The sequence below is a fragment of the Oreochromis niloticus genome, linkage group LG19 (assembly GCF_001858045.2).
Source record: "Oreochromis niloticus isolate F11D_XX linkage group LG19, O_niloticus_UMD_NMBU, whole genome shotgun sequence".
NCBI classification, from domain to species: domain Eukaryota; kingdom Metazoa; phylum Chordata; class Actinopteri; order Cichliformes; family Cichlidae; genus Oreochromis; species Oreochromis niloticus.
The window spans coordinates 16,706,143-16,719,209 of NC_031983.2; the positions used below are offsets into that span (position 1 = coordinate 16,706,143).

A 13,067-nucleotide genomic window follows, 5' to 3' on the forward strand; every position below is an offset into this window, starting at 1 on the left:
ACCATTACACAATCTATAGAAAAGTCCCCACAGTCGCATAAAATTGGCAGGTATCACGGTCAGGTCTACTGATGGGAAGGATGGTGGTTCAATACCTGGCTTCTCCAACCTTCAAGTTGAAGAATCCTTGAGCGATATTGAGCCATGAGTTGCCTCCAATGAAATAAAAGTGCGTGAATGTTAAGCAGCAATTATACTATCTGTGTCTGTTAGATCTTTAGGATCGACTCAGGTCCCAGAGACATAAATTTTGTCATCAGACAGTCCTTGCGGATGTCTGTGTGCCTGCCTGTTTTCTGTGACCACACCAACTCGTCCATGTAGAATTTACATTAGAATACACAAACTACGCATGCGCCCCAGAAAGTGGTCTTCAAGTGTACATCAAAGACATATAACGCCTAGATTAGACTCCACTGCAGATGCAACAACAACAATGATCAAGTAGTCATTGCTGTTATACTTCTTTGATGTGCGCTTGAGGTCCTCCACCTGGTGAGAATGCGTAGTTGGGGCATTGTAATGTAAATTTTCTGCGGACGAGTCACAGTCACATTGAAGTCTGCACAGATCCCAGCTCGTTGATGTCAAAATTTACACCACTGGGACCCAAGTGGACCCCAGCAGACTCCCGGATGTAAAAAGTATAATTCCTGCTTACCCAAATGGCTACTTGGCTGTCATGTATCTAGATGTCTATCGCTGCAATGCGGTAAAACCTAGGCTTTAGGTTAAAAGTGCTTAGGCATATAGGAAAAAAGCACTTGCATGAATGTGTATGTGTAAATGGGTGAATTTCACTTAGAAAAGCGCTACGTAAGTAGCCCATTTAATATTACCCCTCGTGCTCACTGCCTAATGATGAAATTTAGGTCCCTCAGACCAAAGCAGACCCTTGTGCACTCGCTGACACATGAAGTAAAATCAAGGCCTTACAGCTTTACACCCCAGTCTCATCTCAGCAACTTACAACTCTGAAGGACAAGATCAAGCAGCTTCAACTATAAATGAAGAAGACAATATGGAGGCCTACATTTAAGATGGTAGTGTAAGAGCTGCTGAACTAGGCTTTTATAGCATTGAATGAGATATCCTAACATTAGGGCTGCCACGATTAGTCGACTAGTCACGATTACGTCGACTATCAAAATCGTCGACGACTGATTTAATAGTCGACGCGTCGTTTGAAGCTTTGTAAGATCACAAAAGACGCAGGAATAAGTAGTAGGATTTAAGAGTGTAATAACGGACTGAAACAGAAGATGGCAGCACTGCATGTACAAGGATGCCAGCTGCCATTAAACCCCGAAGAAGAAGAAGTAGCTCTGTCCCAGAATTCATAGCGCAGCCCAGCTCAGTTTCCAACAATGGCGGCAGCTAGTTAGTTTTAATATTACTGTTATTATTCTTTCTGGGTCACAAAATAAACATATTTTCAGGCGAGAATGTAACTGTGTAAACCTCAAATATCTGGTCAGTTTATCAAGACACCACATATTTTCAAAAGTGCTCCGACATTTTCGGAGATGTCTGTTAACTACTAGCTCAATAGCTAGCCGGGGGCAAGGCTCACTAGAGCCCGTGAGAACACCGGACTCCCGGCAAATCGTTTTCAAACCCACCGCCGTCTTTCGCTACTCAGGTTTAACATACATAAGTCACTTAGATAACTTAAAAATGTTATTGTTTGACTTTTTTAGTATTTAATTTGTTCCTGAGTAAATCGGTTTGGCTGAGATTAAAGTTATAGTTTTTACTAGAGCTGGGCGATATGACCCAAAATTCATATCTCGATATTTTTTAGCTGCATGGCGATATACGATATATATCTCGATATTTATTTTCTTTAAGCCATAAGGTAAGAACAAAAAGAGAGTTTAGTCAAAGCTGTGTCCTAGATGTCACACAGGCACTTTTATTAACATACAGCGTAGATGTACATGAAGAATTTACTCTAATAAATTATCAGCGTTTATTAAATAATAATGCTCCATAAATAAAAGAACACAATGTTGTTTTTGTGCATAACAAAAAGCTCACAGTCGTGCAGTCAAAATGTAAACTAAAAGATGCTGAGCATAATAACAAAGAGACAGATTTCACAGCTGCTCCCAAGTTCTACTGCATGACTGACAGCCTGCAATTTGAAATCCTCTTAACAGTGTCTCTGCACAGGTGCCATTTATGGTCCTTATACACACACAATACGGTAATATTACGTTGAAGCACAGTACGTATCACTCCGCGAGGCTCCACTACGGTAGCCGTAATGCTCCGACAATCTATCAAGCGGTGCAGCTCCGTAGCTCACCAAAGTCGTACTGAAACATTTTTTGACAGATTGCTGTGCGCCGTCTAGCACATGAAAAACTGTTCGCGGTCATCAAGCACAACCAGAATTCATACATAATGCTCGCGGTCAACTTTTGAGAGAATGAAAGGATTTCAGGCCGTGCATGGCGTTAGCGTGGTTAGCTCGTTAGCGTGGTTAGCTCGTTAGCGTGGTTAGCTCATTAGCGCGGTTAGCTCTCTAACACATTGACGCCGTCCAGCCCCAAGCATGGGGCAATCCACGGTAACACGGAGATTTGCCGTGTTCATCTTGTCGTTGTCTGCAGGTGAAGCTTTGGGGGAGGAGGGGGAGTTGTTCACTGAAGGAGAGACAAGGCCCAGTAACGCAGCGTAGAGACAAAAATGGATGGAAGAGAGGCAAACTTACGGCTCCACAAGTATAGTTATAACGTAACATAGACTATATCGATATAAACGATATTGTCACATCTTATATCTCGTATGAAAATATATCGATATTTTTAAAAAACTCGATATATCGCCCAGCACTAGTTTTTACACAGCTGAATAAACGTCAAGCAGACAACTGGTTATCAGAAGTGTGAGATGCTCCAGAATATACTCCGGTGTCCTGTTATATTTTAGATAGCAAGGAGTTTATTAAACTTCAACAAAAAAATCTGCAAATTTCATTAAAATTTAATAAACTATCATCTTGTCTTTATTTTTAGTTAGCACATATCTTAAACACTTAAAGCTGTAAGCTAATGATAGTTATATAAGAGCAGATGCATGCTGGCACAATAAGCTGTACGTTTTACGTCCAATGGATGCATGATCTGATTAGTCGACTAATCGCAAAAATAATCGGTGACTAGTCGACTATCAAAATAATCGTTTGTGGCAGCCCTACCTAACATGAAATTTAGGAGCATCCAAACTGATAGGAGTAAAAAGGGTGTAACAGCGCTGGCTTTGATACATTAGGAAAGACCAGAGGGCTATTAAAGGAAAACTCCTTAGAGACAGATAGTTTGTATCCATTTGTGTCATAATCCAAACACAGCAAAGCAGTGAGGGTACTCCTCCTCCACCCTAACACAGCTTTATGCAATTAAGTGTTCAGGGACCTGGTGGAATAATGACATTACAAAGTAATTCTGGGACTAAGATCAATGGAACAGATACACAATACTCATTTGTCCTCTGTTCCATGTATGAAATCTACCAGACGTGCCTTCAGGACTGTGATAAGCTGGCCCGCTGATGCCCCTGTGATTTGGATGGCAAAAAACTGTATTGCAACATCCTGAGAAATTCTCAGGAGAACAAACATACCACAGTGAAAGTTCTAAATACTTGAGGCAGCTAAGAAACTCTTATTTCAAATGATTTGATGACTGAAACAAAAGGTTTTGTTGCTTTTCTCTATGAATGGGAGAGCAGAGGGGAAAAAAGAGGTGGGGACAGCTTCAAAATGAATGAATGTGGGCTGAGAAGCAGAACAAAAACTCCAGATCAGTTTACTCCATTGACACACAGGTGTGTGGTGTTACAACAACAATGTGGAGCGCTAACATTTCCTTCCACTGGATCCTTTGTGCTGTTTGTACTGCAGAAAGGTCAGGGGGGGGGGGGGCAAAAAAAAAAGAGAGAGAGAGAGAGAAAAACTGGCATCAGTGTTGCAGAGGAGCCAATAATAATTTGTTCCGGTGCATGTTTCAGATGCCAAACATAATTAATTAAATCATCCATAACAAGCACAGCAGTCCCTCTATACAAGTGCTTACAGAGAGAAGGCAATGGAAAACAATGATATTAAAATCCAACTGGATAATGGTGCACTTTTCAAATCTACATTTGTAAAGGGGATCAGATTACCAGCCATTTTCAGTGGGTACATCATAATCTTGATAGCATTAAATGAATCATTATTAAATTAATCCACTAATAGTTCAAGCTCTGAACCTAGCACTCATGAGATTCTGGTTGCATCAACTTCAGCTGTATACTCAGTAGAATAATTAAAGGAAAAAAAGAAAAAAAGAAGTAGCCAAGCAGACCTAATTGGGCTGTCAAACACTTCTATATATGGCCAACACAGAGTATGTATAGAATTATACTGACCAACGGCCAGCATATGATCACATCTGCAAGTCTGGGTACAGAGCAACACAATCACAGCATCTTACTGGTGAAACAGGAAAGCTCTGGCCTGGGCAGGACCACCACTTAGGCTAACTACTTCCTGCCAGAGAGATTAGACAGTAAGATGAACACACAGCCTGCCAGGCTATTTCTCACTTCATGAGGGCAGACCTTTCAAAAGGCTCCACAGCCACAATCAATGAGTCTCATTAAGTATAGCAATTTGTTTAAACCGTGTGTCGAGTCACGATGATAGAAAACAGAACACAGGTGGTTATAACCACCTATCAACGTTGTCCTTTGTGTACTGTAATAAAAGTAAAAGATGGGAGAGATGTGTTCGCTGTCCTCAGGAAAGCTATAACTGATATTGCAGACCCATCTCTCTCCTCAGCCCAAGGCGAGGATGCAAGGCACACAGGCAGGAGAAGGTGCATTTAAAAAAAACCCTAGGGGAAGGTCAGCATCCTGTGCTAAACGGCAGCTGTTTCCCAATAAAACCTGGACACCACCGTCCTAAACCAGGGCCTTCTGGTCACCACAACCTGCAGCAGCGGCAAGACCAGTATTATTAAAGACACCAAAGTTAAATAGCTGAGCAAGTAAAGTATTATCTTGAAAACCAAATTTGCTCAGAGCAAACATTACAGCCACTTGCAAATCATTCCTAATTCAACACTTAACCCCCCAAAAAAAGAATATGGTGATCATCACAAATGCATTGATGACATGCAGCGAAGGTTTTCTGTGGTGGGTTTGTGGTGAGGGATCCAAAAACTGCAGGTCACTAAAAGGAAACAATCACATTAACTATCAGAAATACGCAAGCCCATTAGTTTACACAAGTTCTATTTTTGTAACACTGAACAGTCAGTGTACACGAACAAACCTGGGTCAGAAACCACGAGAAAATAAGCACAGTGTACCTCCATGTTTGCTATTGATTATTAAGCCTTGCTACGTGGCCGGAGAAGTGGATGGTTTCGAATATTCAGACACAATCATCAAACTATATTTGAAAAAGTGGAACAGAGAAAAGAGGGTGAACGCAGAGCGAAACATGGAGAAAGGAAAAGACGGAAACAGAGCAGTAGGCGGTTGAAGCAGGCAGCAAAGACTCCAGCAATGACGGCAGCGACCAGAGCAGCATGCCAAACCTTTGGAGTCATTTCCTGCTTCGTCGAAGACTTTTATGGAATTTTAGCAGCGTAGCTAACGTCACAATGAGGACAGACAGCAAGAGGAGAGACAGTTCAGGCCTCCTCTACTCTACACAACTTCCTCTCCCTCGCTTTCTACTCTAATTTCTTCTTCTTTGCAGGAAAAAGAAATATATTTTCTGCATAACATAAAAATATATATTTATTTTGAAAAGGTATTTTATTATGAGCCCACTTCACACATAATCTGTTCATATTAAAAGCCTGTACACGCACATCCCATGACCATTCACTAGGTATACTGGGTGCATGCCAGTGTAAATAAAAAACAGAAGGTTGGTTGCTTGTAGAAAATACTGGCAAAAAAGTAAAACCAGAGACTGTCTAACATGGAAGGCAGAAAACACAGTGGTTCCTGACAAACAAACTGCAACATTCAGTGACATATTAGTAAGGAATACCCAATAAACACACAAAAATATCAAGAGGTCTCTCAGCCTCACTGCACTGGTTGGCTTAGGTTTTTGTTATTGATAAGAACCAATCAGAAAGATAATGCTGGTGTCTGTCTGTGTCAGTGTTTACAAAATGTTTTTGCCCATTAACACCAAAACACAATCCCACAACTTTCAGACTAGAACTGGGTCAGCAGCATTTTAAGGGGTGTTTAGGGGTCAGAAAATGCCAGAGCAGTGTGGATACAAGCTAAAAGGTTTGATGTTTTCAGACAAAAAAGGATTACTGTAGATGTACCCTTAACAGAGCCAGGACAACCAGGGCACGTCCACAAAAGTCTGACAAAGAGCAGGTGTGCTTAAAACATTTACAACCCTTGAGATGCAATAAACAGGTAAAATTGTTAGTCTGCAGCATGCAAGTTATTGATTTTTTCGTGCATTGACCCATTCTTGATCCATTTTCGGACTTGTTTGTATATTTTTGCCATCCACTAAAGTGCCTGCAAAAACTTTTGCAACCTTTATATATATGTTTGCAGTATAAGCTTCTCATTCTGAGGCTTCATTTGTCAGCTGTCTCTATAGAAATCAGGAATTCATTGTCTTTACTAAATGGCTTCTTCACTTTAAGTATGGACACAAAATACCTTTGCCACTTGTGATAAAACATCAATCGATTATGCACTTTACCCCAGTTTACCCAAACTAAAAGCTGCACAACTTGCTAATGTTGTTTGTACAATACTTGCTTTGCCTCCTAAATGGCGCAGAATTGCCTTTTAGAGAGGAGTGCAGCACTTTTAGAAAACATCAACAAAGTCAGAGAAAGCGCCAATGATTGAGCACAATGGCAGGATGAAAGGATTATAAGAGCAAGGGACGAGGGGTTGGTTAATCAGCTGGCTTTAAATACTGCTCTCCTAGAGTTTTGCGGGGAAATGGAAGCAGTGTCCGCTGCTGTGATCAATAGTGGAGTGCCTTCCTGGCATTTGTCTATTTAATCCATTATCGAAGGCCATCTGAGCCTGCACTGTGGATGGGAGACCTGCAGCACAGAGGAAGGGTTGAATGATGAAAGCAGGATGCATGCGGTTGACACACGCCCACCAACCCACACAACCATACTCGCATGTGGAAACACATGCACAAATACTAGTAATAGGAATAAATGTATACCCTGTTGTTCTTTGCATAACACACAGACAACACACACAAACACGCTCATAAAACTATTATACGTACTGTGTGTGCAAATATACGCTATCGCACATATTAACAAATGGTGATGACAGCAAACAAAACAGTGCTGTCATCATTGTGGAAAGCAGCTGAAAAAACTGAGTCAAAAGGTCGCCGCTTCATTTTAAAACGCAAAAGACCAAAATACAAAAAGAGGAGAGAGTGTAGCGCTTTTTTCAATGTGAGACAGAGGCCTTGCTTGCAAACACTCTTACACCTGTGTCCTTTCTCAAAGCACCATGTGAGAAACCTTATGTATAAACACTACGTCCAAGCAATCAGCAAATCCAACAGCGAGTGCCCGACAACACTTGAAGGGTGTTTAGTGTGCAGCACTATCACTACCGAGAGCTGCGAGATATGGAAACAGGTTACTGAAAACATCTTGCTTTTCATTTCCCCCAAACTCAGAATGTCAACATTGTCAACAAACAATTCATATTGTACACCAACACAGTAACAAAGCTTCAACCAAAATAAGAAGTGCATGTTCAAAGAAGCCAAAATTCTGTGTGACAACATTAGTGCATGCTGTCCTGCAAAGTGCAGTCATGTGGATAACTTATACTGTCTACTGGTTAATGATTACAGTGGAAAACAAACTCCTGTTTAAGGGTAGAAGAAAGTCCCAACAGTCTCCATAAAACATGTTAGAAAGCACAAAAACATCAGACCATCAGAAAGCAATTTAATGCTACTGCACAAGCTCTACTCTACCTTGAAGTATACTTGAGTAAGCCAAATTAACTGCAGAAAGGTTGCTTGCAACATGACGGTACAGAAAAGATTCCAATATATTTTATGAATGTAAACAAGGCTGGAGCTACAGCACTTTTTTATTGTTTGATGGGATGTGACAAAGGCACAAACAAATATGTGAACCCACGTTCTCCTATTTTAAAGCCAACATCAAGCTCAACAAATCAAAACTATTTTCAGTTGTGGACGTGAAGACCTCAAGCCATCGGATTCCGGAGATTAGAAGAATAAAAGACTAAGTCATCAATGACAACATCCTTACGAACAGGAAAACATAAATTACAGATTGTGAAAACAAAAGATAAACAATCAGCCTTGATGCTGCCTCCGATACGTGATGATTTAACTGTAATAAAACTGGTCTAACCTAAAACACCTTTTATGTCACGATATAAACCTATCATATCCCATGTATGAAACCGTAATGACGCACAAACACCAACAAATGTTTGATGCGCTTTCCTTACACTACACAGCAAAGAAGGTGAAGAAAAGTTAACTCAGAGAAAGCGACAAAGCCATGCCTTGAGTCGAGTCGGAGCAGAAAGACCAATGAATTCATCTCGTCCCACGCTCGTCAGCAACACTGCACTCTCCTAGCAGAGATGCCACTCCGCACAGTCGACCACAGGGAACAAAGACCTCAATTATGTGGAGCTCTAACAGGAGAGCTAAAAACAGGACCATGGGCAGGGAATAAAACCTTGGAGCGCTGCAGGAATTCTGAGCATTCAAGCGCCGTCAACACACAACAAACTGTCACTCCCAAATGGCACTGCAACCACCACCACCGCCGCCGCTACTGACCTTTCTGCAGACTGCATGAAACATGGCTGTGTTCAAGTGGCTGGAACAGAAGACTCTTATGCTTACTTTCACCCAAACTTGTCAAGTGCATAACTGCAGCTACACAACAGTGCATGAAAGAGTGGGGGGAGGGAAACAGTGTATGGTTCCTTTTATACCTTGAGTTACTGACCCATATATGCTGCAGGGTAACAAAGAGCAACATTAAGCCCGTTTGAGCTGGTTGCAAGCAACTTTTATTCTCATTAAGCAATTTCCAAAGGCAAACCAACAGGCTGCCCTTTATTTTCAAAAACAATAGCAAATTGTGTCTTGACTCTAAACTGATCCCCTTCCTCTGATTTCATTCTGATTCCTAAATCCATACTTTTAAGCTGTACACAATATTAGACTTTGCCCATATAGAGTTTGTGCTTTCACAAGAAGAGCTGTGTTTAATCTGTGTGGATGCTCAGATCACCTTTGAAGAGAAGTAGTATTTACTGCCCAGCAAACATGAACAGATAACACAAATCAGCCACAAGTCAGAAATTCACCAGTGGCAGGATGACACAAGGACAGGTTTATTACAACAGGAATACATCTAATTGTGTATCTGCTGATTGACTCTGGATTGCTTTCTTGTGTTAAGACCACGCGGTGCCTGTTTATTACACTTTAGATTAGCTGATTAAAATAGTCACAACCACTCCAGCTAGCAGCACACTCGCATACCTAACTTCTCCACCAGTTTGAGCATGACTCCACCGATGTGGATTTCCCCAGTGACCCTCAGTGACACGTCCCTGTAGAGGTCGGTGACATGAATCTTCAACTCCCACGTCCCGTCGGCATAGCAGCCATCAGGCATCCGGATCCCATCCAGCGCCATCCTGCCAAACAGAGCCAAAGTTAGAGGGACTGAAAGAGAGAGGGGGGCAAAGGTTTTATCTAACCTTTGTCACGCTGATGTGAAGAGAAGCATTTTGGCCACTGTAAGTAAATGCATGTGTCGCAACCCCCAATGCATGCTTTCAAGACCTTGAGTAAGAAGCCTATTAGATGCTTCAAACAGAAGGCTGATTTCCTTAGCATGGGTACATTTACTTTAGTAGTTTGCTAAAAACATGTTACTTGCTCAGTTCTTGAAAGCACAAACCTACTGTGCTCTCAATTATGACATTATCATGTCGTTAGGGTGAACAACACAGGCATTTACAAGGGACAGGGGGTATTCTGAGATACAATTGGTGTACATTGTGTCGAAATCCAGGATACAGTATTTCCAGTGGAGTGTGCAAGGTCACTGTGGGAAGTGTTACCTTCTGTGAAGAGTTTACCGATTGGCACAAACATCTGAATGTTGGTATAATAGTTAACCCCCATTCAGCCACTTTTTAATTACTTCTTGAAAACACTTCCACGCTTATGGCAAAGCTGTAGTGTTGACAGTTGTGGTGAACATTTGACCCTTGGAGAATGATTAAGTGAACCAGGACGGAATTAACCGTTTTTCCATCGCGCCACATCTCTTGCTGGGAAGAAGACGAGCTCTGTTGTTGGAGGACCGCCAAAAAGTTACAGTATAGCCAATTTGTCATTCCTTGATCGGAGAGTGTCCGACAGATCAAAACAGCAACAATCAATAAAAAAACAGAACAAAGGCTATAGTCCTGAGGCTACAAGTTAACCAGAGACCTTTGGCAGCGGTTATTTCCACAAAAGTGCCGGTTCACCTGTTAAAAATAACGGTAAAAGCACCCTTACAAATAGGCAGAGAGAGGGGGAAATTATGTAAGCAGAGCTCGTACAGCAAACTACCCGGCGGCCCCGTGTTGCACATTCACCGAGTCGGTCCGTAAAGCGGTAAGTTCAGCAGAAAGTGTCTCTAAAAGCAGACAAGCCTCTTAAATTAGCCGGAAAAGTTATTAATATTGAACGTTTTATTGAACGCAGCACAGGCTGTAGGAGGAAAAAGAAAAAGGCTTTCTTTTTATGTATTTCACAGCAGAGAACGGGCACAGCTTTGAGGTCAGCATTTAACTCTGAACACTCACCTTCACAAAGACGAAAAAACACTGAAGCAGTCGGCTACACGGTACAGAATAAGTCCCCCGTCCTTAAATCATGTAGAAAGTCTGTATGAGGAATAAACAAAAGAAGAAAGAAATCCCCGAAGAACTCGCTGAAGAAGTGAAGTATCCCAAACTGTTTTCCCGCAGGCTTCGGCTTAATGGAGTCCAGCCTTCCCCTTTCCTCCCTCCCTCTCTTTCCAGCAGTATAACGTCACCGCCACTTCTCCAATCCCACTTTTCCTTTCATACTGGGAGCTTTTCTGGTCGCGTACTGGTCCCCTTGTCGCCTCTCACACACGTAATGCTCGAAGCTTTCAAATGATTTGTGTGCCTCTGTGTGTGTGACAGAGTCGCCTCCCTTCTGATACTTTATGCGACGTTGTAGAAATAATAATTGGCGTGACATTTAACTATTACTTAATTAAAATGCAATAATAAAGGGCATTAAAAAAGGTTAAAAAAAATAATAGAATCAAAATGAACTCAAAAGTAAAAGTGCGGTGCTGATAGATATACCAGTACTGTTTATCCCCTATATATAGTACTGTATTTTAATATTTTTAGTAAATCCATAATGGAAGAAAATCGTGTGATTTTCATTATGTATTTCTGCCTACTTTAAATAGCTACAGATTGGAGCTTTAAGCAACAGGAATGAAAAAAATTGTACTTCTACAAATATATCATCTTCCTTATTCTAGATCTTAAATGCAGCATATGAGACATAAAATCCAACATAATGGCTCGGGTTTTAAAAAGCTGTCTGCCAAATCCATACATTTATTTGACAATCACGCCATCTAAAAATATAAGTCATGTGTGAATGTGAGCTATATGTGCAAGCTGTTTTATTACAGCTTTGCTTTCTGGAATAAGAAATTCATCCGTTTCTGGTAGTGTTATTAGACATGCAGTTAAGATCTCAAGCTACCTTTTATGGCAATAGTGCTGCTGAGCCTTGCATCAGCATCCAGGGATCTTTGGTTCTTTAGTCATGGGAGTAAGTGGACAGAATAACAGGGAATTTTGGTTTCATCGCTTTTCCAATGTGTTTTTCCAAAATCACACTTTACTGATAGCCATAAATATTGTTATTTTCTTTAAGCGAACACTATTTCAGCCAGTCGATTAATATGAAGTGTGGAAATTAGCCAAGTAATGCGGATCCCTCTGTTCTTTGCTGACACTGAAATATTTGGCTGTAATATTCGAGCCTATGAAGAAAACTTCCTCACAAATATTTATTTTTATCTAATAGAAAATAATATACCAGAGCATAACGCGTATAACTCCAGACAAGAAATCTAAAAAAGAAGAAATAGTTCAGTAGTGAATAAATAATCTTAATTAGATTATCCAATTCCAGATCACATATTATCTTTCGTAAACTATATTTAACTGTCTCTAAGCCACTAATTACACTGTATTAGGAACTAATTGAATTTCAGAAGCATCACATGTTGAGTGCTGATAAATCATCAGTAACTGCAGAGAAAAGGGAACACTGGAAGCTTTTACACATGCTTTCTGTGAGGTGATCAAATGAAAACTTTGTGGGGGGAAAAAAATCAGAAAGCCAGCCATCTCCTTTCTCTCCAGAGCAGCAGAACAATACCCGCTCTCCAAGTGAGATGCAGTAAAGGGCCATGAATCATCAGTGTTTCTGGCTCTGTCTTCTGATGAACTCACTGAGCTCCAATCCTCCAGCTCAGGAATCTGGGCCTTCAGACTACGGTCGGCATCAAAGCGATTTATAACCGCTCTCCTTGCAGCTCCGACCCCCTCGTCAGTATCTGGCAGTCGACCCATTGCCTTTTATAGGCTGTGTTTTAATTGCAGAGTAAACATTTGAGTCAGCCAGATGCAGAGCAGGAGAGTCAGATGGAGAGCTGGCTTGGCTGCTGGTGATGTGGATGAGGACAGAGGAGGTATAGTGGAGGAAGCAGAGCAGTGAAGGAGGTAAGGATAGGAGGTAGCGGGGTGCTCAGGGATTCATATTTATTGGGTTTTTTGGCATTTGTGGTTGTAGATGGCTGTAGTACATTCCATTTTTCCTTAAGGGCATATAAGTGAACACAACAGAGCAGTCATGAATATATTTAAGCACATTAATACTGTCAAAAATAGCTCAACTATGTAAGAGCAATACA

The 13,067-nt window shown here is 41.1% G+C and overlaps 1 protein-coding gene across 4 annotated transcripts in view; it reads right to left on the bottom strand.

Annotated features, from left to right (window-relative positions):
* The window catches only part of fermt2 (FERM domain containing kindlin 2), a 40,007-nt gene extending 28,863 nt beyond the window's left edge, over positions 1 to 11,144 (bottom strand). Inside the window, exons 1-2 of one of the 4 annotated variants that reach the window (XM_005477182.4) lie at positions 10,900 to 11,144; positions 9,578 to 9,735 (exon numbers count right to left, since the gene is read on the bottom strand). In XM_005477182.4, coding sequence (XP_005477239.1) covers positions 9,578 to 9,734 — 157 coding nt within the window. In that variant the 5' untranslated portion in view covers position 9,735; positions 10,900 to 11,144. The remainder of the gene's footprint in view (positions 1 to 9,577; positions 9,736 to 10,899) is intronic. The other 3 variants (XM_005477183.4, XM_003442940.5, XM_005477184.4) reach the window with 3 other exon arrangements.
* Positions 11,145 to 13,067: the final 1,923 nt, after the last annotated feature.